We start from the raw sequence: 23,220 nt of genomic DNA, 5'->3' as shown, positions 1-23,220 counted from the left end.
TCCTTCTCTCAGTGGATGAAACATTGTAAAGGACTTAGAAATGTTCTGAGAGCTAGGGAGAGGGAGGGAGAGAGTGAGAGACTGAGGGCTGAGAGTGGTAAGTTAACTGCGTTCTTCCCTTGCAGTTTTAATAGGATGTCCTGTGCTTTGTCGTTTTCTATATAGTTATTCAGATATGAAGATTCTAGGGTATGAAATGGCATCTGTCTCCTGGGAACAGAGATGTGTTCAAAGGCCATAGGTTGTAAATGGAATTTATCTTAAATCACCCCCAGCCATTCTTAAAAATAGGAGGGACCCCAGGAATAGAAAACATGAATATAGATTGTATTTTATTATTAAATTCCAATGGATGTAGAAAGTAGGATTTTTTGTTCATTTGATGTTCAAGAATTTAATGGCATAGTTCAAAAGATTTATTTATCCATTTTATTATTTATTTTTAAAGATTTTATTTTTTTATTTGACAGAGATCACAAGCAGGCAGAGAGGCAGGCAGAGAGAGGAGGAAGCAGGCTCCCCGCCGAGCAGAGAGCCCGATGTGGGGCTCGATCCCAGGACCCTGAGATCATGACCCGAGCCAGAGGCAGAGGCTTTAACCCACTGAGCCACCCAGGCGCCCCTATTTATGCATTTTAGAAAGAGAGGGAGGGTGAGGGAGGGGAGGCAGAGGGAGAGAATCCTTCAAGCTGATCCCCCTACCTTGTCGCTGAGCACAGGGCGTGATGTGGGACTTGAGCCTATGACCCATGAGATCATGACCTGAGCCAAAACCAAGAGTTTGAAGCTCAACTGACTGAGCCACCCAGGCACCCTACTAACCTCGATTCCTAAGCTTAGAATTACTAACTCACAGTTCCCTGGATCTCCGCAGCTAGTTGAACTACTAAAAGAAAAGGTCACTTCCTGTATTTTGCTTAAAGTTCAAAAGAGGGGCGCCTCTTTTTGACACCCAATCAGTTAAGCAGCTGCCTTCGGCTCAGGTCATGATCCTAGGGTCCTGGGATAGAGCCCCGAGTCAGGCTCCCTGCTCAGTGAGGAGCCTGCTTCTCCCTCTCCCTCTGCCTGCTTGTGCTCTCTCTGTCTCTTTGTCAAATAAATAAATAAAACCTTAAAAAAATAATATTCAAAAGAGGTAGTTTTAAATGAATAAAATGTTTTTAGGTTAAGAAAAAAGAATTTGATGGCCTAGTTCTAACCATTTTTATCATTTTATATCTTCATACATATTAAACATGATTAGTTCTTACAAAGGAAGTATATGTTTTTAGGTTTGGAAATAGGTGAAATGCTAAATTTAGAGAAATATGGTTGCTGTTTTTCTTGGCCTGGCCATTTTATTACTGCAAGTATAAATTATAAATGAAAGGTCTTGCATTTACTTTGATTTAGAAGACGATGTTAGAGCGTGTACTGGCGTTTCAGTTCTTAAAGATGTCTTGCAGGGGGTTTATATCAATCAAGTTCTTTCTGATGTTTTCAGAGTGCTTGGTATAAACGAATGGCAGAATACAGGGTTCCAGTATGATGTCATCAGCTGCTTGAATTTGCTGGACCGCTGTGATCAGCCCCTGACTTTGTTAAAAGATATCAGAAGTGTCTTGGAGCCAACTAGAGGCAGGGTCATCCTCGCCCTGGTTTTACCCTTTCATCCCTATGTGGAAAACGGTAAGTGTGGTCAGGTCGCCTCTTACCCTGCATTGATGTTTATTGGTGTTTGTGATTCTCTTTTCTTAGAATAGCCTGGAATTTAAAGGACTATGGTTAACTCATGTAAAATATGGCCTTGGCTAATGCTCATCTTAATGCAGATTTTACAGAACTCTGGTACTCCGTTTGCCGTGGTCATAGTGAATACTCAGCTGGGTCTGCCTTCTTGAAATTTCAAACCTGACATGTGTCGATATTTTCTGCTCCTAAATGGAGCCTGAACCATTTGTTTATTAGCTTATAAGACTAGTCAAGAAATGAATGATGCCTTTTAGTTTACCTGTGTATATTGCCGAATGTCCTGGTTGATTTGTACCTTACGTCTCTTACTCCAGATTCTCAAAATGATAAATGCTGTTATCTTTTTACCTTTCTAAAGACCATTTGTGTTCCAGCATGTGTCATTTCTTTGTGTGACATTTGGTTTGTTGATTGCGTAGTCTTGCTCTTCAACAATACTGAATGAAGAATATATTAAAAGAAATGCTTTGATTTCATAGAACTTCGTGTTTACAGTGACCTGGTTGTAGTCATGTTAACTCGTGGTTTTAGCTAGCAGGGTCTGCATTTCAGCTCATGTTGAAAGTTACGACTTAAGCCTCTCCTTTGCATTTTCACAAGTTAATGTGCCCATAAAAAATTATTTATTGTATAAGTAATACATGTTAATATTTAAAAATCTTTAGTTTTCCCATTTTACTGTCCAGTTCAGCCTTACATTCAAAAACTCCAAGAGCATGCAGACATTTTTAAGGAACCCATTACTATTTTGCAAGCATTGTAGTTAACAAGTATGTGTGAAAATCTGTCTTAGGGAATAATGCTCATGTTTGCTTATCACCATGGAAACCCAAGTGTAAATCATTGCTACTCACTTGCTCCTTCATATCTTTTTGTCCTTATTTTTTTCCCCTCAGGTCCTAGTCCCTTCAGATTAAATGCTTGCTTTAACATTTACCAGATGATTTTAGATTTATGTTGATGATGGGAGGAAATGGAAAATTCTTTAGACATAAGAGGGTGGGAAAGAGCTCAGGTAGACCTGCTAGTCCCTCCCCCATCTAACTTCTTCATTTTTACATTCCTGGTGTAGAATCACTTGTCATGGTAAAGAAGACATTGCTTTACGTTGTATGTGTGTGTGTGTGTGGGTACTACAGTGAAAACCCTAGCAAATATCCTTGATAATTCAGCAACCTGACCTTTTTTCAGTGCTGTTCCCTGTGTAATTAAGTCTCCACTTCATCTCTGCATTGCAATCACTAGTCATCAGATTGTAAGGTCCCAGTTTCCTGTGTCCTGTTGGGCAACCACATGATAGAATTTTAGTGCTATTTCCTGGCATAGCAGGAGGTGGAAGAGCAGGGGAAGAAACATCAATCTAACCATGAATTTTATTTCCTTGTGTTGCTCACACTAAAAATTGAGAGGAAATCCAACTGGACAAGGCCTGAAAACAAGCTACTTGATTGTGGGCACAAAGCACAGAGTTGCCTGTTGAGTCCAAGGAGTCTGACATGTGACACATAGCAAACCTGAGACAAGAAGCTTTGTTGCTGTGGGTGACCTTTAGTGACCTATAAATTTTGCAGATTGCTCTACAGCACTCTATTATTGCTTCCTTTTTCTAAGTCACTAATTAGATCCTGATGATTTCCATGTGACACGGTGTGAGGATGGTGAACTGCAAAGTGACCTTGCCGTGTGAGTTCATGAATACTGGGCTCTTTTATGAATATCAGAGTGTGCTTGGCATACTTGGCTCAATCTGTTTTTTAACAAAAACCCAATTGTAGATGCAGTGATTTTTTGTGATTTTTTTTTGACTTGTCTTTAAGTCAAACCACAGCAGTTTTGTTACTTAGGTTAATTTGGAAAAGAAATGTAAAATGTGCCTTTCTAATTCCAATTTCAGTTTATTTGGCTTACTGACCCAGTTTTGGTTAGGGGTTATTAAATGTTTAATTTTTTAAAAACTGTAATTTTTATAAAAAAAATGCAATTCATGGTTAAAAGAGTTCAAGCAGGGGCGCCTGGTTGGCTCAGTGGGTTAAAGCCTCTGCTTTCGGCTCAGGTCATGATCCCAGGGTCCTGGGATCGAGTCCCACATCAGGCTCTCTGCTCGGCAGGGAGCCTGCTTCCCCCTCTCTCTCTGCCTGCCTCTCTGCCTACTTGTGATCTCTCTCTGTCAAATAAATAAATAAAATCTTAAAAAAAAAAAAAAAGAGTTCAAGCAGTTAGCAAGAGAGTATACATGAAAATTTTCTCATTCATCCCAGTTCCATAGTCTTGTTCGGGTCTCTTGAATATTCTTAAGATAGTCTATGTAAATATAACTCTGTGTGCACGTGAAAAAATTGATTATCTAATTAAATCCCATTGTAAACCCTTTGGTTGCCTTTTTCCACTTTAGTGTATCTAGAAAATTACTCCTTACCAGCACATATGTACCTACATCGTCATCTGGATATAAGCAGTGGCTGGTTTTACTGGCTCTTGAGAGCTGATTATTTTATTGTTGTGAAGTTAGTGAAATAGTCATCGAACAGGACTGTTATTGAAACTGACCATTGTATGGTCAATGGTGGGAACACTTAAATCTTGAAAATTGGCAAACACAATAGCTTTTCTCCTCTCCAGGGTGGTTGGTAAACATTTACCAGCACACCACTGGATATATAACTTTACTTGAGGAAGCCCCTGTTTATGTACTTTTAGGTACCAGCAGTTTGCTTTATAAATAATAGTGGAATGAACACACTCTTAGCAGGTCTTTGTACATGTGTAAGTATGGATCGGGTTGCTTTCTGCTTTAAGAAACAGAAGGAGCAGGGTGCCTGGGTGGTCAGCCAATACTTTGTTTCGGCTCAGGTCCTGATCTCAGAGTCTTGATATTAAGCCCCGTGTTGGTTTCTACGCCCAGCATAGAGTCTCTTGAGACTCTCTCTCCTTCTGTCTTTGCCCCCCTCCCAACCCTCCTTGCTCTCTCTCTCTTTAAAAATGAAGAGTTTATTTTAGGAAAGCAATTCTATGGTTGGATTAATTCTGTTATACAGCTCTTCTGTTGAAGTTCAACGCCTGCTTTCCTTTCTTCATATTCAGTGTATTGGCATTCCTTTTAGAATTACAAAATGGCTAATGTAGTGCCAAATCTCATGTGTAGGCATGACAAAATCTTGAAGAGAGAGGAGCACCTGGGTGGCTTAGGCAATTAACCTCCTGACTCTTGATTTCCACTCAGGTCATGATCTCAAGGTTGGAGCCCCACGTCGGGCTCTACACTACATGTGGAGCCTGCTTAAGATTCTCCCTCTGTCCTTCCCCATTGCACCCCCACCCCCAGAAAAAAAATCTTGAAAAGAAAAGAAAAATCTTTTCTCTTGAAAAGAGAATGCTCCCCCATACATTTTTTTTTGTTTTGTTTAAATAAGTGAGGGAAATGTTCCCCAGAAATCTCCCCATCACTTTAGGGCCCATTGTAAAGGGTAGGGGCATATGTTCCTGCCCAGCAGCAACTGGTGAGGGGTATAGGACAGTCATGACACACTCTCTGGGTCTGGAAGAGAGTCCTCTGCCCTGAGCATATTTACACTGTTGGACTGAGCTTACAATGAAGGTGGAAGGGAATTGGTACTCTTATGCCACAGAATATCTTCATTCATTTAAAAGTATTTACTGAGTTGCCTAGATGCTGGAGATACAGCAAGTGGAAAACACACAGATACTATTGCCCTCATGGAGCTTAGTTCTAGTGAGGAAGAAAGGAAACAAATGGCATGCTGTTGGTGATAAATGTTACGGAGAAAATAAACTGTAAAAGCAAGAAAGGGACATCTGGAATTGGCGATGGGTTTGGGTGCTTTAATTTTATTGTTATTATTTATTTATTTTTAAAAGATTTTATTTGTTTATTTGAGACAGAGTGAGCGAGAGAACACAAGCTGGGGGGAGCGGTAGAGAGAGAGTGAAACCCAAACTCCCCATTGAGCAGGGAACCTGACAGTGTGGGGCTCCATCCTGGGACACTGGGATCATGACTTGAGTGAGCCACAGGCAGAGCCACACAGGCACCCCCTGGTTTTTAACTTTTAAATTTTTTCCCTAGCTTTTGGGAAATTGACAAATAAAAATTATGTGTATTTAAGGTATGCAGCATGATGATTAATATGCATACATGTTGTGAATTACTGCTATAGTCTAATGCATTCATCACCTCGCATAGTTACCCTTTTTTTGTGTGTGATAACACTTAAGCTCTATTTTTTTTTAGTAAACTTCAGATGTGCAGTATAAGGTTTCTTACTGTAGTCTTCCTGCTGTATGTTAGATCCCCAGAACTTACTGTCACTGAAGTCTGTGCCCTTTGACTAGTGTCTCCCTATTTTCCCCACCCTCCAGCCCCAGGCAACCACTGTTCTACTGTCTGGTTTTACCAGTTTGACTTGTTTAGATTCCACATGTAAGTGGGATCAGCAGTATTTATCTTTCTGTGTCTGGCGTGTTGCACTTACCATAATGTCCTCCAGTTTCATCCGTGTTGTAGCAAATGGCTCTTTCATCATAGTTTAGAATGAATGGTAGGTGTACATACCCAAGCAATTGATTTTTTGTGTCTGTATTAATTTGGTAATCTTTCACATTTTTCAATTATTTTAGTGTCTCCAGTAGTTTCTATATTGATTCTCTTGCGTTTCCTTGATATATCTACAAATGGTTTTGCTACTTACTTTCCCTGTTTAGACTTTTTTGTCCAAGTGAAATGGTAGTTAATTCCAGAAAATGTTTTTTAAAATGGTAGGCATTTTTATCTTATTTTTTACTTTAATGAGAATATTTCTACTTGATTATATGATGCTGTCTTTTGGCTTGAGATTGCCGTTGTTTGGCTTGAAATCATCTTCTTCTAAATCTTGTTTCATTAAGAGCTTAAGAAGTCAGGAATCGCTGTTGAATTTTGTTACCTATATATTCAACATCAATGGAGATAGTCATTCTGTTTCTTCTCCTTTGACTTGTTAAATTATTAGTATGTGTACACTGTATATCCACCCTTGCATTTCCGGGCTTGGGTGGGATAATCTTCTTGTAATGCATTGCCAGATTATATTTATAAAAATTCTAAATGAATATGTTAGCAACATATTGATGACTAATGATTGATTTATATCTCATCTTTTATTTTTTGGAGGGTGTTATCTTTGTCATGTTTTGGTATCAATATTCTGCTGGCTTTGTAAAAAATAATTTGGAAGTTTTTCCTCCATGCTCTGGAACACTTTAAATTGCATGTGGTTCTCTGTTCTTCGAAAGTTTGGTAGAATTCTCCTGTGAAACCAGGGAGGCTGCTGCCTGTTGGGAAGTAGCCTTTGGCAACTTTATTACTTTCTTCTAGGGCCATTGTTCTGGTTAAATTAGGCATATTTAGTCTTAAAACTCCCATTATCAGTCTAAAGAGAAATAAGCAAGACTGGTAAGACTTGCATGGAAAGAGCTTGGGCTCTGAGGCCCTGTTTGAAACATGGGCCTCTTGTCAAGGTTTGTGTTTCATCTCTAAGAGTGGGGCTAATCCTTATCTCAAGGTTCGTCCTGAGTAGTAAAGAGTCTAATGTATAGGAGAATGCCCTACTGTGTCTGTCTCAGTGTTGATTATTTAATACGTGTTAGATTTAGGTCATCCCATTCTGTCCTGTTACTTTGATTTTGTTTGTGGCTTTATTAATCCTATGTTCACAGTACTTCAGTATTGAAATATTTGAAATATGTGTCCTTCAGGTCTGAGACCTCACTCTTCTCACAGTAACTATCATAATTTGATGACTTCATTAGGCATTGCAACTCGTCTCGAAGTGTACACTGCCCATTGGTTAGTGTGACTTGATCCCACAGAATCTTCACTCTTTGCCTGTGATCTAGGGGTCCCTGATTCACTCAGGTCTGATGTAGCAGAGAAAAGGAAATTAGTTACTCTGGAAATCCTGCTAACCTCGGGGCGCCTGGGTGGCTCCATGGGTTAAAGCCTCTGCCTTCGGCTCAGGTCATATCCCAGGGTCCTGGGATCGAGCCCCACATCGGGCTCTCTGCTCTGCAGGGAGCCTGCTTCCCTTCTCTCTCTGCCTTCCTCTCTGCCTACTTGTGATCTCTGTCTGTCAAATAAATAAATAAAATCTTAAAAAAAAAAAAAAAGTCCTGCTAACCTCTTTCAGTATGTGGTTTAAGTGCCCTTGTCTAGAGGGTGGGGTGTGTAGTAGACACCAGAATCACATCTTTCTGGTTTCCCTCCTGTTGGGAATTGTTCCAGTATTATTCTCTTCTCATTGTCATGGGAAACTCAAATCTAAACAGAAAGCTGTAGTTTAATTTTTTCCAATGAAAATTCTAGATGCTCAGCTAGGACAGTTACTGCCAGGGACTCAACCAACACTGGTTACAGTGAGGGGCGAGGGTTGATGGCTAGGGAGTGAAGTGTGCTTCATATCTCCTTTGACATGCTGAAAAAATATTTTTCTATAGAAACAGTGTTCATGTGTATTCATATAAAGGTATTGGAGAGCCTAGTTTTCACCAGGCAGTGCTAGGCCGTGGGATACAAAGATAATGAAAAACTTGCTTTTAGTCTTAAGATACTTGCAGAATCATACAGAAGACAGATATAAGCAGACAATGGCAGGATAATCTGATAAGAAATATGACAAGTACTATGGGTATAGAGAAGGGAAGACCCATTAACTTCTAGGGGAGGTTATAGAAGGTTTCATTAAGAGGTGGCATTTGAGCTGTGTTTGTATCTGAGAAGCATTTTACCAGGCAGAGGGCACAACATATGCAAAAGCATGAGAGTGTGAACAAGGTGGGATTAGGGAAGGACAAGGTCATTGTGACCCCAAGAGTGGCATGAAAGAAAGACCTTTGACTGGGTAATAGTTTAGCACCCAATAGATGTTGTTTTCTAGATGGGTAAATAAAAGAAGTAATAGTAATATATACATCAGTAACTGATCCATATGATCTCAGGGAATATAACTACTTTCCCAAAGGAAAGTGTATCCCAATTTCAGTTTAATCAGTAATCTTGGAAACACAGTCCTTGTTGCGTTGGGTAAGGCTTATTCTAAATCAAATACTAATTTATCTCAGGGATTTTATCGGCTAGTTAAGTTACACAAAGAACGGTGTATTTTCAGCCCTGGGAGTACCAAAGTGTAATGACTCCCAGAAATGAAAAGTAAATGATCTAATCTAACACTTTCCATTCACCTGGGTAGTTAGTGCTTACTTTTTTTTTTTTTTTGCCATCTAGCATAGAAATTCATTTATTTCATCCAAGCCAGCGGTCTCAGAATAGAGCTATATGCCCAGGAGAACACAAGACCATTTACTTTGAGTTACAGAAAGAAAACATTAACATTTCTCTTTCTATGACTTTTTAAGCCAATTGTTTAATTTCTACTTTTGTGTGTCAGTTACACATATATGCACGTATGCACATGTATACACATACATATATACACATACATATATGCACATACACTATACCCAGCACACACAAATGCACAACATAGGCACTCACACAAATATATACAAGCACACAAATAAAAGGAGTTGACTGCTCCCCCCTCTCTCTCCTCTTCCCATTTTTTCCGAGCACATGTAATAACACATGTTATTACTGCCATCACTGCCAGACATTTTCACAGGATCTTAAAATATTTTAAAATTCTGCTTGGGTTTTAAACATAGAATTTACCTCATTTATTTATTTATTTTTTAAAAGATTTTATTTACTTATTTGACAGAGAGAGACACAATGAGAAAGGCAACAGAAGCAGGCTTCCTCGCCAAGCAGGGAGCCCGATATGGGGCTCGATCCCAGGACCCTGGGATCATGACCCTGAGCTGAAGGCAGAAGGTTAATGACAGAGCCACCCAGGTGCACCCCCCCACCGAATTCACCTCATTTAATAGGAGGTGTCTTAATGTAATGTCTTAAAAAAACATTTTAATGAAATAAAAATAGGTTGTAGTTCATTTTTAATAATGAATGCACACTTGTGGGTACTTTAAATACATTTTTACAGTGAGGTAGCTTTCAAAGAACAATCCATAGTATCTTTTCTCAGTGAGATGGTAATGATTCCGTAAACATCCTTGCTGGCCCCACCCCTTACCTGATATTCCCCTCCTAAATAGGTTAAAAATCAGTATTTTAAAGGCACAGGCAAGCACAGTGCCTTGCCCACTGCTTCCTTGGTGCTGTTGTTTGGCACAACACTGACATCTAGAGTTGGCTGGGGCTTCTGTGTTCTGAGGTTCTGAGGTTTTCTGTTTAACCTCCTGTGTCAGATCCTCTATATTTTAGCTATCATATTCTTACTCTCTTTTTTCACTTTTTGTTGGTAGCATGATGTAAGTCATTTTGCATACGCAGGCAGGAAAATGTGCACTCTACTGTTGCCCAGTGGCAATACCAGAAGAATAGTATTCACTCCAAGGTACTTTGCAAGATGGCTTTTCGTCTTTCCTTTTTTTTTTTTTTTTTAACTCAAATTTTGGCACTTCCCTTTCTTCTTCCCTGCCTCCCATCTTAGTCTCGTTGGCCCATCACTTCCTCAACCATAAAGACAATTCTTCCACCCAAGACAGAAGCACGGGATGTGACTTCTAATTTTCAGGGTAGCAGTCCTCATGTACCTCATGTGTCAAATGACACATATATAGGAATATGTTAGGAAAATGGCAATCTTTTAAATGTTAGACTACTCAGAATTCTGGCAAGTTAGGAAAGTATTTTCCAGTTGTATTTTGTAGGGTTTTAGTATCTTGGTAATTACTGTTAGTAACAATTTCCTTGTACATCCCTCCTTGTAGAGAATTGTCTTTTCCATTAACCTTTGATTGTTTTTTTTAAAGCCCTGATGGGCGTATGTCCATTAAAACTGCTATATACTTCTGGATTTGGATTTTCAGTGACTTACTTGAAAATTAAAACATTTCTATGGTCTTTCATAGTTGGAAAGTGCTCTTCTGTTTTCGTAAGTGTTGCCTTTCTCCTGCAATAGTAAATGACAAGCCATATTTAAGGTTATATAACCAGTGAGGCCCCATGGCAAGCAACGTATTAATTAACATGCCCTCTTGCATTCTGTGTCCTGAATAGCCTCCAGTAATCTTAATAGTGCAGTTACTGTTCTTTCTGCATTTAGAGTAAGATGTGCGAACTGCAAATTACTTTTCTCTTCTTTTCTTAGAGCATTTTTCTATTATTATATTTTAGTAAGTATATTAAGATTCCATTCATTGCATTTTTGTTGTCCATATTGTTGTTGAAACAAAGGATTATTTGGCCTGCAGTGTTTTCAGTCTGGGATTTGCTGTCTCTATCCTCACAGTGTACAATAACATGTGCCTCTGTGCTCTATTGAAAATTAGTTTTCTTGTTGAGATGCTGTTGGGAGAGTCCTGGGTTACATAATAGTACTTACTTCTAGACTTGTCTTCAAGACACTTATCTTTGTATGTTTGCAGAAAAAGATGCTCTAGCTTCAGTAAGGAAAGAGTGAACAGGCATCTTTAATTATGCAGAGTGGTATCTTAGGTGATTAGACCTTTTCTTTATGTATGTATATACACACTGAACTATGAAATGACTACTTAAACCACACTCTTCCCTGGATGAAAATCCTTTTTAAAAGTTGGATGAAAAAAGGAAAACACCTCATATTGTTACATTTGCCCTCTTGGTGGCTGTTTAAGAAAAATCCTTAGTTGTGTATAAGTTCATTATATCGTATGCATTTTAATTTAAATCTGGGCAGCCTGATTGTGCATGACAGGAATTTCAGTATCTGTTCCACTAGCACTAGAACAGCATCTTGTTTGGAAAACCTGTTATGTAGGATTTTAAAGAGACATTGTCAGGTATGTTACAGATTATATGAATGCATTCTTCCTGCCACTCTAACCCCAAAGACTGAGAAAGACTTGATTTTTATTTTAATTAGTTACTCTTTTCTACTGTGAATTTATTTCTGCCTTATTAGCAATAAGTGATGTGTTCTGTACAATGTGAGCCGCAGTGGTTTGCAGCATTTCCTTACTGTGCGCTACTGCATGCAGGGTACTGTGCAAGGATCTTTTAATCCACAAAAGCGTCCTTGTCTGAATTGAAAATGTTGCCTCTATCCAATGTGTTTCTGAAAGATTCCATGTCGCTAAGATGCCAGCTTGGTCTCTATTTAATATTGTTTCAGATGTCCTTTGTTGTGTATTGAAACAGGTTCTATGTAAAAATGCATTCTGTGTGAAAGTCTCTTTCAGACTCCTCTAGAGGAAAACATGATGATTGATGGCTCGGTGGCGGCTTAGCTTTTCCAGTCAACATGTTTTGTGTCTGCATTACATATCCTTGATATTTTACACTTACAGGTTGCTGTCTTGTTTCCATGTGTCTCTTACTATATAGTTCTTGAGCAATTTCCTGAAAAATACGCCGGGCGCTCTTCTTCTGTAAACAGAAATGAGAACAAAACGCTTGTCTCTTTTAGGACTAGAAGAGTAATTGTTGCACACACATCTGAGCTTTGTCTTTCTTTACTGCCACCAGTCAGAGTGGTGGCCTGCCCCCACCCCCAGCACATCTACACTCACCATTAACTCTTGTAGTCTGAGTGTGTTTGGTAGGGTTAGTGGCTGAGAATGATCACATTTAAATCATAGTTTACCACTTGAGATTATCCTTGAGTTTCTCAGTAATAAGAAATGGTATCTATGGTTGAAAGTTACCATGATGTTCTCTGTAATTTTTTCATTGTTTCAGGTTTGAAATCATTACAACTAGCCACCGTTTAAAAGATATAAGCGTTGGGCTGTACCTTTTGTGAATCTTCTGTTTCTTTGTTTCTTAAAGAGTTAGATTTTGACTGTCAAGAAAAAAGGAAAGTCTTTTAAGACATTTTATGTACTCAAAACCATTGTGGCAGATATCCTCTACCATATTAAGATTACTAATTCAACATTTAAATGATATACAGTAAGAGTTAATGTCTATGTAATTTCTGAGATGCTTTTATTATATTAATAAAATAACAGTTCATATTGATGTTGATTCTAGGCTGTGTCATGATCCTAATATAGCATATATGTACCCCCTCTTATGGCCTATGAACAGCCAGAAGATATTCCTTCCCAAAAACTTCAGGCCTTTTACAAATATTTTAAGACAGCTTCTCATCTCTTTGTTAACCCCTTTTTGCTCTTAAAGGCTGTTCATAGGCCTTTTATAAATAACAGTAATGCTTCCCAGTGGAAAGATCGCATATAAGATAGTTATAGAGAAGGATTTATTATTCTCATATGACTGGTTTTAAAGAGAAAACATTGCAGGTTTTGTACTCTGGTTAGTAATAATTTCAGTGATGAGAAGTTACACTTCCATAGACCGTTTCTGCAGGTGGTGTTTCCTGCAGATGTACAGGAGGTTGTTAATTAGGTGAGCTATTTCTGAGGCTCACATGTGAAGAGATGGAAGTTATTTCCTTAGGATAATATTCCAGGCTATAGGGACATCTAGTGCAAGGAAATTGGACTTACTTTGGAGAGGATTACGAAGATCACGAGTGCACCAGTAATGTAGATAGAGAGCAGTGATATAATGGCTATCAGGAGGTTGTGTAGTCTGTGTAGTTCCTTCATTTCTTTGTTAATTACAAAAACAGAAAGAGCCACAGTCATTATTGAAACTTATTATTGCAAATACATGCATGAAATGCAATTGGAGCTCTGAGTATTAGAGGTGAGACGTGAGCTGCTCTGCTTGGCTAGTCATTTAAAAATTTATTCAGGGTCTCCTGATTCAGAAGACCCTCAAGCATGTGATAGAACTGAAACCAGTTCATTTCTCTAAATATACTAAATATACTAAAATTATTACTTCTTTTGAAAACTACAAAAAAATTCAGTTCAATTAATTACTTGCCATAATACTAAGAATCATTTTTTATAAAACATTATTTGAAGTTAGATAAACATTTTAGGACAGTTTTGTGCAAGGGCATTTAAAATTTCTTTTGGTAGAAATGGTGTACAAGGATCACCAATAGTCTGTTCATGGAGTTAGGATATTTTTGCCATGTGTTTGTGAATGCTGGCATTTATAACCTTGAACTGTTTGGTATACACAGCTGAATAGTGCATTCCGTACAAGGAGCTGAGAAGCCCCTATGTTGAGAATCTCAGGACCTACTACACCCTTAAATGACAGGCACTGTTAAACGTGTGCCTTCTTTTCTTATAGAGTTTTGGAGGTAGAATTATTGAATCTATATTCACATTCTGAATTTCTCCCTCCTTGCAGCAAGTGTCCTGTGCTCTGGGTGGGGATAGAGCAACATGTGTTGTCTTCAATTACCTGATTATTTGAAGCACAAAATACAATTAGAAATGTAATTATTATCTGAACACTCTGTACTTTCCAGCAAAATAGCCCATAGATGCTCATCCTGTGAACTCAGTTTGTACAGCATACATTTTTGTAACAGATTAACCACCTCTGTAAAATTTTTTAAAAAGTTTCAAGTGCTAGGGGCGCTTGGGTGGCTTAGTGAGTTAAGCCTCTGCCTTCTGCTCAGGTCATGATCTCAGGGTCCTGGGATCAAGCCCCTCATCTGGCTCTCTGCTCAGCTGGGAGCTTGCTTACCCTCTCTCTCTGCCTGCCTCTCTGCCTACTTGTGATCTCTGTCTGTCAAATAAATAAATCAAATCTTTAAAAAAAAGTTTCAAGTGCTAAATTTGGAACCCTGTCGAAGAGGCAGGAAATCTCTCTGTCTTAGTTATACTTCCATTTCTGTTCTTAGAGAAGAATCTGTCTTCACATGAACTTGCAGTTTTGAGACCTTTCAGCTCTTTACAAACTATTTTTAGTTTTGGCTGACGTTTTTTGTAGACTAATACAAGTCTCCAAAGTTGTTGTATATTTGTTCTAATGTCTGTAGCTGACATTTATTCAGGCATACTTGCTATAAGCCAGGTATCATCAAAAGTGTTTTATGTGTATTAACTCACTTATAATTTATCTTACAGGTGAAAGTAAACTAAGGCTAAATAACAAAGAGGTACCAAAAACCCAAGCAGGAATTATAATACAGGATGATCTTGGGTCCCTAAAGTCCTATTTTAAAATGGTAGGGCTGGTTGATTTTGAGTTAGTGTTTTAATGATTTCAGTGTTCATCATACCAGAGTCCTTTTTAACGGAAGAGATCCAAAAAAGTCAAGGATTATTTCCTTTCTCTTCTTTTCCCCAGAATCGTGTGAAGCTTTTTTCCTGAAATTTCTTTTTTTTTTTTTTTAAGATTTTTATTTATTTGACAGAGATCACAAGCAGGCAGAGAGGCGGGCCAAGCAGAGATCCCGATGAGGGTCTCGATCCCAGGACTCCGAGATCATGACCTGAGCCGAAGGCAGAGGCTTAACTCACTGAGCCACCCAGGCGCCCCCCCGAAATTCCTTAATTTCTTGATTTGTAGGATGTAGCTGGGTTCAATACCCTCACTTGAATGAGGAAATTGTCATAGGTTGTAGCAAATCACAAGAAGCCAGTGTCACACTGATCCCTTTCTGTTTTTCTGGCCATGCAGAATGGGTGGGGTTAGAGGTCCCCCAGTGGCTTCTCCTCAAATTTAAATTTATTCTACATACTGCCTTTTTTTTCTTCCTGGGTTCAATTTATTGGTCACTTATGCTTTATTCTAGATGGTGCAATGCCAGCCCAGTTCCTGAACAAGCTGCTCACTAGTCATCCCAAGTTTCCCTTTGGACTTGACACATTACCAGTCACTGTCATTCACAAAAGGAGGACCTGTTGGCCAGCCTGCACTAGTAGAGTCTGGACACAGAGTGAGAGAGAGCCCTGACTTTGTGTCTGTGGAGGCTGGGAGATGGGATTGGAATAGTGCTCCAATCCTGATGTCCTGTCTCCGTGTGTCAGACCACGCCCTTCACTGGCTAGGGTATTGAGTTAGTGCATCTGTTTCTTCATCCCTGCATATAAGTGATGTAATCATTTAAAGGGCTGGGCAAAGCCTCAGCTGACAGACCTCTTACCACCAGTGTGGTCCCTTCTCCGGTCCGCTTAGCTCCTGGTTGCTTTGATCTGGGAAAGGCGATTCCACAGATGTAGATGGCGCTGTCATTCAGAGTCACCCTGTTTATAGTGAGGGAGACTTCTCCCTCTGTCAGGGCTTCCTTCGCTGTGAATTTGCCTGCATCACCAGTGCATCCGTCCGAGCATAGGTTCTCAGGCTGGTCCGCACCATAGCGAAACCACAGGCTTTTTGGTTGCCCTGTAATGCACCCACTGTAGGAGAAGGAACACTGAATGGTCACGGCCCCTTGAGTGTGGGCCACTTCGAGGTAAGGTGGTTGATGGACAAAGACCATACAGTCATGCGCAGCACCTGTGGGAGGAAGCACACGAGACACGTTTAGTGGGCTTCTCTCTTCCCTTTGCCTGTGCTTCTATTTTAAGGACATTTTGGGGCTAGGGAATTCCAGATTCCTTTCTTTTTCTTACACTTTCCTCAGCACAAACAAGACTACACTAGTAAGACAGCAGTGCCCCTCACTTTTCCTAACTTTTCACACTCGCTGACCAGCAGGGTTGCTGTTGGCTGTGCTGTCTGATTACTTGAAGTGGCAGCAGATCTGGAGTCAGGAGTTTGGGGTCCCCAAGTTTACTCTTGGTGTCCTTACAAGCTTTCCTTTGATCTCTGAGCTTGCTTCCTCATCTATACCCCTGGCCTCCCAGGAGCGCTGTGGTCAGTGTGGTAATGGGTATCGAAGCACCTCATGCAAGTGTCCCTGCTGACTGAGCTCATGAGGTGAGGGATTTTTTTTTTTTTTTTCTTTTTTTGCCTTGTGGGGGGTTGGGATTGCTAGGAATTCACGGCAGGTCACAATTATCCCTTTGTAAGCCTGGTTGTCCCTTTGGGAGACATAAAAGACTAGGTCCACACCTGGGGAAATACAGCCCTGGCTTAGCCTCCAGCATATTTGGTTACCAAGCAGAGACCTAATGAGTTAGCCGTGCCACCGTAAGCAGATCTGATTTCTTCCCGGCACCAGCATCCTGCCTTTAGTCCCTTGTAGCTTCTGTCTTGTTTGATGAACAGTGTTGTGATAAAGAGCACAGACTTGAGTTCGGGTCCCAGCCCTGTGGTCGGTAGCGAAGTGGGGATCGTATATGCAGCATGGAGTTAGTGGGAGGTTTAGGTGAGGCTGCTGATGCTTGAGGAATGCTTACTTGGCTAAACCTTAGTAAGAACTTAATAAAAGGTAGCTATTCTGCTGCTGCGCCTGCCTCCACTTCTCCTGTCCCATGGTGTCACGTGCCCGTTTTACGGACAATTGTGGGTGTCTCAGCGGGTGTTAGCAGGCCCGGGACTAGACACCCCATCCGGTGCTCTCTCTGTTGCGTGCTTTATCCAAGTTATGCTGGCTAGGTCCCCACCTTGGCCTTCTAACTTCAGGCCCCTGAAGTGGAAAGCACTGTAGTGTTTCCGAGTGGGAAACTCTGCCCTGAACCCTTTTTGGGATAAGGGAGGGTTTACATAAAATCATACTGGTTGAGACAAATTGGAATTTATGCAAGTTTTTAGTTTGACTTCTGCCTGGTTATGTGTTCCAGATGGTCTTATTTGTCTGAGTTTGTCCTTTGCTACTGTACATAAAACTGAAAAGTAATCCAAGTGGTCTGATGCTTGAATTTCAGAAAGGATTTTTGTTTTGTTTTGTTTTTTGACTTAACGGTTTTTTTTAGTCTTCATTCAGAAGAGAAGAGAAATTAAAAATAGAATGATGGCATTTGTGATGCAAATATATTCTTGCCATGTTTTAATTTTAATATATGTACAATCTGAGATGAGCTGGAAGTGTTTTAGTGACCTGATAAATAGAGACCAGAAGACAGGGTAAGGTCACCTGGAGAAGGACCAGCAGCGTCCTTACTCACCTGCCGCTGAGGGATTGGACTCACTCCTAGGTCCAGTAATTACAGCCTTACATCTCCTACTCAGAGGCCGCCCCCTTAGCAGCACGAACACTTTGCACGTTATAATGATCAGTATATAATGGGGGTTTCAAATGGAGGTGGGCCTGCCAAGATCCAACAGTTAGCCAGCAGCATCTCAGTCGGAGTCCTCCTTCAGACAGAGTCTTAAAGGGAAGCTGACTTTTAAAAAATTTTGGAGAACTAATGTCCCGGGGAAGAAGAAATACTTGCAACTTTGGAGTTTCATGTCTCCACTCATTTCCGACTTCTGCACTGTTCGCGTTGAGTGTGGGAGAGGAGCCGGCAACAGCTTCCTTTGAGAGCCCTGACCGGCGAGGAAATGGCCACCCCTCCCCCACACCAGTGACACAGTGTCTTGGCCAAAGAGAGAAGTTTGGATAATGGGTCACACCAAGCCTAGTCCTGCAAGAATTTCTGTTTAAGGAGTCCCATATCCTAGAGGATTCTTTTTATTTTTTTTTTCCCCCAATGCAGGACCCTCTGAAAAGTTTGAAAGTTTATCTTCTTGGGAACAAAGAGATCGCTTTGGCCACCCGGGTGGCTCAGTCGGTTAACCGTCTGACTCTTGATTCTCTCTCCCCTCCCCCGAGTCTCTCTCCTGCCCTCTTTGAAAAAAATCACTTTATTGTGATCCAAGCTGGAAAATAAGTAGAAAACTGATTTTGACACTTCCCATGGAGAATTTCAAGCATGCACAGGAGCAGCAGGCTAGCACAGTGAATGTCTCCTGCTTGTCCCAGTCTTGTCTTGCTTCTTCCCCTACCCCACTGCTCCTTTACTCCCACATGATTTTAGGGTGAATCTCAGATATTCTCTCTTCACATCTGTCAGGGTATATCTTTAAAAGGTAAGGATTCTACTTTAAAATAATACTAATGAAAATAGTTTATGAAAGTCATTTATATGGATTAGGAAAAAAAAATCAGAGTATTACTGAAATCACCCATAGTCTTTATGCCCAAAATAACCATTGTTAACATTTTTTATAAATTTCATTACAGATGAGAAAAAAAATATTTTTTTAAAGATTTCTTACTTCTTTGACAGGGAGAGAGAGAGAGAGCACAAGTAAGAGCAGCAAGCAGAGAGAGAGGGGGAAGCAAGCTCTCCAATGAGCAGAGAGCCCGACGCGGGGCTCAATCCCAGGACCCTGAGATCATGACCTGAGCCAAAGGCAGAGGCTTAACCCACTGAGCCACCCAGGTGCCCTGAGATAAAAAATAATTTTAAGAGCTTTTGCTACCTTTCCTGTTCTGTGGTGTAGACTTTGTGAGCAACTCTGAGATTATTAGCTTTATTACAACTGTGATGAGATGGATTATTAAAACCACTCCCTCCTTAATAGAGGAAAAAGTCAATAGAGGCAGAATTTTTAAAATATATCTAGGGGCGTCAAGTCATGATCCTAGAGTCCCAGGATCGAGTCCCACATCAGGCGCCCTTCTCGGCAAGGAGTCTGCTTCTCCCTCTGACCTCTCCCCTCTCATTCTCTCTCTCTCTCAAATAAATAAAATCTTTAAAAATATATATATATATATCTAATATGGGATGGTTACGCTCTGTGGAAGGAGTCATGGCAGCTTTTTTTTTTTTAAATGACAGGTGCTTTTTAATTTACAGAAATCTGGCTTTTCAGACACCTTATTCCTTTTTTTTTTTTTTTTGAAGATTTTATTTATTTATTTGACACAGAGATCACAAGTAGGCAGAGAGGCAGGCAGAGGAGGAAGCAGGCTCCCTGCTGAGCAGAGAGCCTGATGGCAGGGCTCAATGCCAGGACCCTGAGATCATGACCTGAGCCGAAGGCAGAGGCTTTAACCCACTGAGCCACCCAGGCGCCCCAAGACACCTCTTTCTTTGAAAATGTTCAGTAATTATTGTGTATGCCCATCATGTGCAACACATGTTTGCCTGTGTGGACACGACATTATTGATGACTAGCACATGCAATTTTAAGAACCTTTTCACCCCTTTGTTTGGTGAGGTGCTCTTCTCTAAATCAGCAAGGGAAATTGTCAAGGTTAATCTGAAACTTCTTCTCAGCTGTTCTGTTACTACCTATTTGTCTTGGGGTTAAAGACCACTTCCATAGCATTAGACATTTAAAAATTAATCTGCAGGGGCTTTAAATAGAAATGCATTAGGTGAGGAATAGTAATTGGTTAGATAAAATGGAGGAGGAAAGAAAGAAACTTACCGACATAAAAGAGAATCAGGCTGATTTCCAGGCGGAGAATGATCCTGCCTCCCATCACAGTCTCCATCTCTTGTGGTGTGTGCATGTGATGGTGGGCACTGTGCATTTGAAGAGAGTTGGCTCTTTTTTTTCCTGTGTCTTTAGAAAAGAAGAACTGAATAGAGGAACTTTTATTAAGGAACCATAACCTGAAACTTTTTGAAATTGTGTAAAAGATTGTTTGTAACTCAGTTTCACCACTTAGAGTTGAGATTTTAGCCTAGAGCTCATTCCTGAATGTTAATATGGTAAAATTTTTCTTGGACTTGTAGATGTTTTGAGGGAGATTTTTACTTCTACGTGGTGTGTATTCCCAAGAAAGAGTATTGTTTTACAGGTAATTGGTACTTTAAATTTCCAGGGTAGTTTGGTTGATGATCCTGGGGACCTACTATGTGCTCAGTGCTGGGCCAGTAACACTGGAAAGTTGGAAGAAGTAGAAGGAAGTGTCTTTGTAAAGCAAGAAGAGAAAAATTAGTGAACAGTACACTGTGGTACAGTGAAGAAACATGTTGGTGATATTATCTAGTTGTACCTCAGCTTTGTGTAACCCCTTGTTAATGTGTTGTTGAAACCAAGTGTGGACCCTCTGTTGAGGTTCCTTCCTACCCCCTCTCCTGCCCTACAGAGGCCTCATCAGTTGGGTTTTTCCCTGGAAGCAGCAGAAATGGACTCAGGCTGACTTCAGTGAGAGGGAGTTGATTGAAAGGATTCAGGGGTAGTTCACACAGTCACGGGAGGATTGGAGAATCCTGTGGGGTCTACAGCAAAGACAGACACCTCAGATTATGCTGTGAAACTGATCTGAAGGGCATACTGCTGCTGCCTAGCCCTAGGGACCGTGGCATAGGCCACACTCAGTTGTTCACACCACCTGATGCCGCCCCAGCTGCAGTCTCATGGACACTGCTCTGCCCCCGCCTGGAAGGAGCCTCTGTCCCACTTCTCTGGGTCACTTGCTCTTCATTCCATGTCTCAGGCGAGTGTGTCTGAGCTTGGGTCACGCGCCAGTGCCTGCCTTCGCTGCAGGAACAGCCGGGAAAGCTACTTCCCGGGGCTTTGTCTCCCACAAGACTCCAGGAAGAGGGTTCAGGTGCTGGGCCACCAAGAAGAGCGAAAAGTCTTTCCATTGTAGTGAATGTATTCTTGGGACCTATTGATCATGTATTTTTCTCACAGAAAGCTACCCTCTTTCTGAAGTTAGTAATACTTTTAATATGTGTGCATTTTTTTTTTTAAACATCATAGGACCTAAAACCACCCCAGAATTGACATATACCATTATCTTTGTGTCCATGTGTCTGTAGCCAATGCTTGGTGTGAACTTGAAGGCCTGGAGACCTTATCCAGGCACCCCTACCCCTGCTCCACAGGCATCTGACACTCATGGGCTTGGAAATGACGGATACAGACTTCAACCACTAGTCCAAGAAACGCTAGGCTGACCCAGTCATTCTCGAGTTCTACCTTTCTCTGGTCTTGGAGCTTAACTTGTATAAAATTGTTATGAAAAGTTAAGGAGTAGATCCCATCACCTTCCCTTGAAAAATACACTGATGATCTGTCTTTATAAATAAAACTTTTATTAGTCCGCTTTCAGCCTGTCTCATTCATACATTTACTTCATTACAGGTATATTTCTTGCATTTATCCCTAAACCTTCTTTCACATTTTGTGGGTAACTCTCTGCTTCCGTATTTGTGTGTTTAATGTGGAGTTCTCCAGAATCATAAACACTTACAACCTAATTGGTCTCCTGGAGTCAGAGACTCCAGGAGAGTCTCTGTCAGAGAAGGTAAAAGTGTGGGCTTTGGATCCACTTAAACCCAGGGTTACATTTCTGCTCTTAACTTGCAAGCTTGGACGAGTTCCTCAGCCCTCTGGGTTCATACTTGGTCTCTGCCTTCCTCCTCAGGAGGTATCAGGGAGATGAGTCATCGAAGCACCCAGTGCTTGGCACATACCAAGTCCCTGGCAAATGTTGTTCTTCCTCCCTTCTCTCTCTGAATACCTTAACTTGTTCAAGAATTTAACTTAATGTTTCTATTTGTTTTAGTAGGTGGCAAGTGGGAGAAACCATCAGAAATTTTAGAAATCAAGGGACAGAACTGGGAAGAACAAGTGAATAGTCTGCCAGAAGTTTTCAGAAAAGCTGGTTTTGTTATCGAAGCTTTCACCAGATTACCATACCTGTGTGAAGGCGACATGTACAATGACTACTACGTTCTGGACGACGCTGTCTTTGTTCTCAAACCAGTATAGACACGTGGAGGCCCGAGTCTTCAGAGCCCACCCCAAGAATGTACACTCCAGAAGAGGGTCTGCGTTTGCGATTACGTGAAGGGAGGACCTTTGGGGACTGCCATTCTAAATATCATGTAGGAATTTTAAAAGCCAAAATACTAATTATTTCTTTGTAGTGTGTAAAAGGAATGTTTTTAAAAAAACAAAACCCAACTCTTTGAGGATTTTTATCAACTCTTTACTCAGTATACAGGTCACACTCCCAAGTATGGAAGATATTTTTTATACTTAATTACAGTAGGGACTCATTCCCAGTCAAAGCAATAGTCACGACGTCACAAGGAACCAATAAATATGGATTGTTTTTAATAAAGTGAAGACTGGCAATAAAGCTGTCCGTTCAGTTGCAAATATTTGGTTATAAAAGGTATAGCCACTGATATTCTTTCATGTTTAGAAATTCTTTCTGTTATTATTCAAAAAAATGTTTTTAATCATGCTAATAAACTTTTTTGGAGATGATTCTGGCATCATGTTTGAGTTAATATAAGGCTCCCCTAGGATCTTTTATTGCTTTGGCTTCAGGGTGCCCAAATAGTAGCATTATGTGAAAAGTGCAGTTAGGACTGTGTGATAAAGGCTTCCCACCGGGTGGGAGCCAGGGGAATCTTGCAAACTGTGGTGAGCACTGAACTAGGCAGTCTAGACGAACCCTTAGGAAGAACAACTTCATTCAGATCTAGTACTTCAGGGAGGGACCACTCCCCATTCCCCGTTTCACGTTGGGTTTGGGAAATTCAAAACACTGGTTTCCGACTTTGTGATAGCTTCCACCCTATACTCAGAATTCTGCTTTTCTGGACAATCTCAGGTTCTCAGAATTGAAACATCCATCTGTGGCTGCTGACAAAATGCAGCCTAAAAATGTTTTAATTCCACTTCTTAGTCTACACGTGTATACCTCTTTC

The 23,220-nt window shown here is 40.5% G+C and overlaps 2 protein-coding genes across 5 annotated transcripts in view; one reads left to right on the top strand and one right to left on the bottom strand.

Moving 5' to 3' along the window:
- Positions 1–22,774, top strand: part of METTL9 (methyltransferase like 9) — a 45,994-nt gene extending 23,220 nt beyond the window's left edge. For 2 of the 3 annotated variants that reach the window (XM_032844017.1, XM_032844015.1), the window contains exons 4-5: positions 1,484–1,668; positions 22,065–22,774. In XM_032844017.1, coding sequence (XP_032699908.1) covers positions 1,484–1,668; positions 22,065–22,270 — 391 coding nt within the window. In that variant the 3' untranslated portion in view covers positions 22,271–22,774. The remainder of the gene's footprint in view (positions 1–1,483; positions 1,669–22,064) is intronic. The other variant, XM_032844016.1, reaches the window with a different exon arrangement.
- IGSF6 (immunoglobulin superfamily member 6) lies at positions 9,722–20,075 on the bottom strand. Of its 2 annotated transcripts, XM_032844018.1 has the most exons (6): positions 19,970–20,075; positions 15,800–16,159; positions 13,297–13,400; positions 12,579–12,626; positions 12,131–12,211; positions 9,722–10,757 (listed from the first exon to the last, which is right to left on the bottom strand). In XM_032844018.1, the coding sequence occupies exons 1-6, from the start codon at positions 20,073–20,075 to the stop codon at positions 10,701–10,703; spliced, it is 756 nt and encodes a 251-aa protein (XP_032699909.1). In that variant the 3' UTR covers positions 9,722–10,700. The 2 variants fall into 2 exon arrangements, with proteins under 2 accessions (XP_032699909.1, XP_032699910.1); XM_032844019.1 differs by lacking the exon at positions 12,579–12,626 and having other exon boundaries at positions 19,970–20,062.
- Positions 22,775–23,220: the final 446 nt, after the last annotated feature.

This window comes from Lontra canadensis, unplaced genomic scaffold, assembly GCF_010015895.1.
Source record: "Lontra canadensis isolate GAN:19392208 unplaced genomic scaffold, GSC_riverotter_1.0 scaffold146, whole genome shotgun sequence".
In the NCBI taxonomy this organism is placed as follows: domain Eukaryota; kingdom Metazoa; phylum Chordata; class Mammalia; order Carnivora; family Mustelidae; genus Lontra; species Lontra canadensis.
The sequence above is the reverse complement of the archived record's forward strand: the minus strand, read 5'-3'. Positions and strand labels throughout refer to the sequence as shown.

Bases quoted from the DNA above. Each gene is read 5' to 3' on its own strand.
- IGSF6 (XM_032844018.1), bottom strand. From the start codon at position 20,075: ATGCACAGTGCCCACCATCACATGCACACACCACAAGAGATGGAGACT. The intron at 12,627-13,296 runs GTAAGTCCAATT...TTTTCTTGACAG, and splicing joins TCTTCGTAATCCTCTCCAAA to TCAAAATCTAACTCTTTAAG. The intron at 12,212-12,578 runs GTACAGCCCAAC...TTCTGTTTACAG, and splicing joins AAACAGAAGATTCACAAAAG to AAGAAGAGCGCCCGGCGTAT.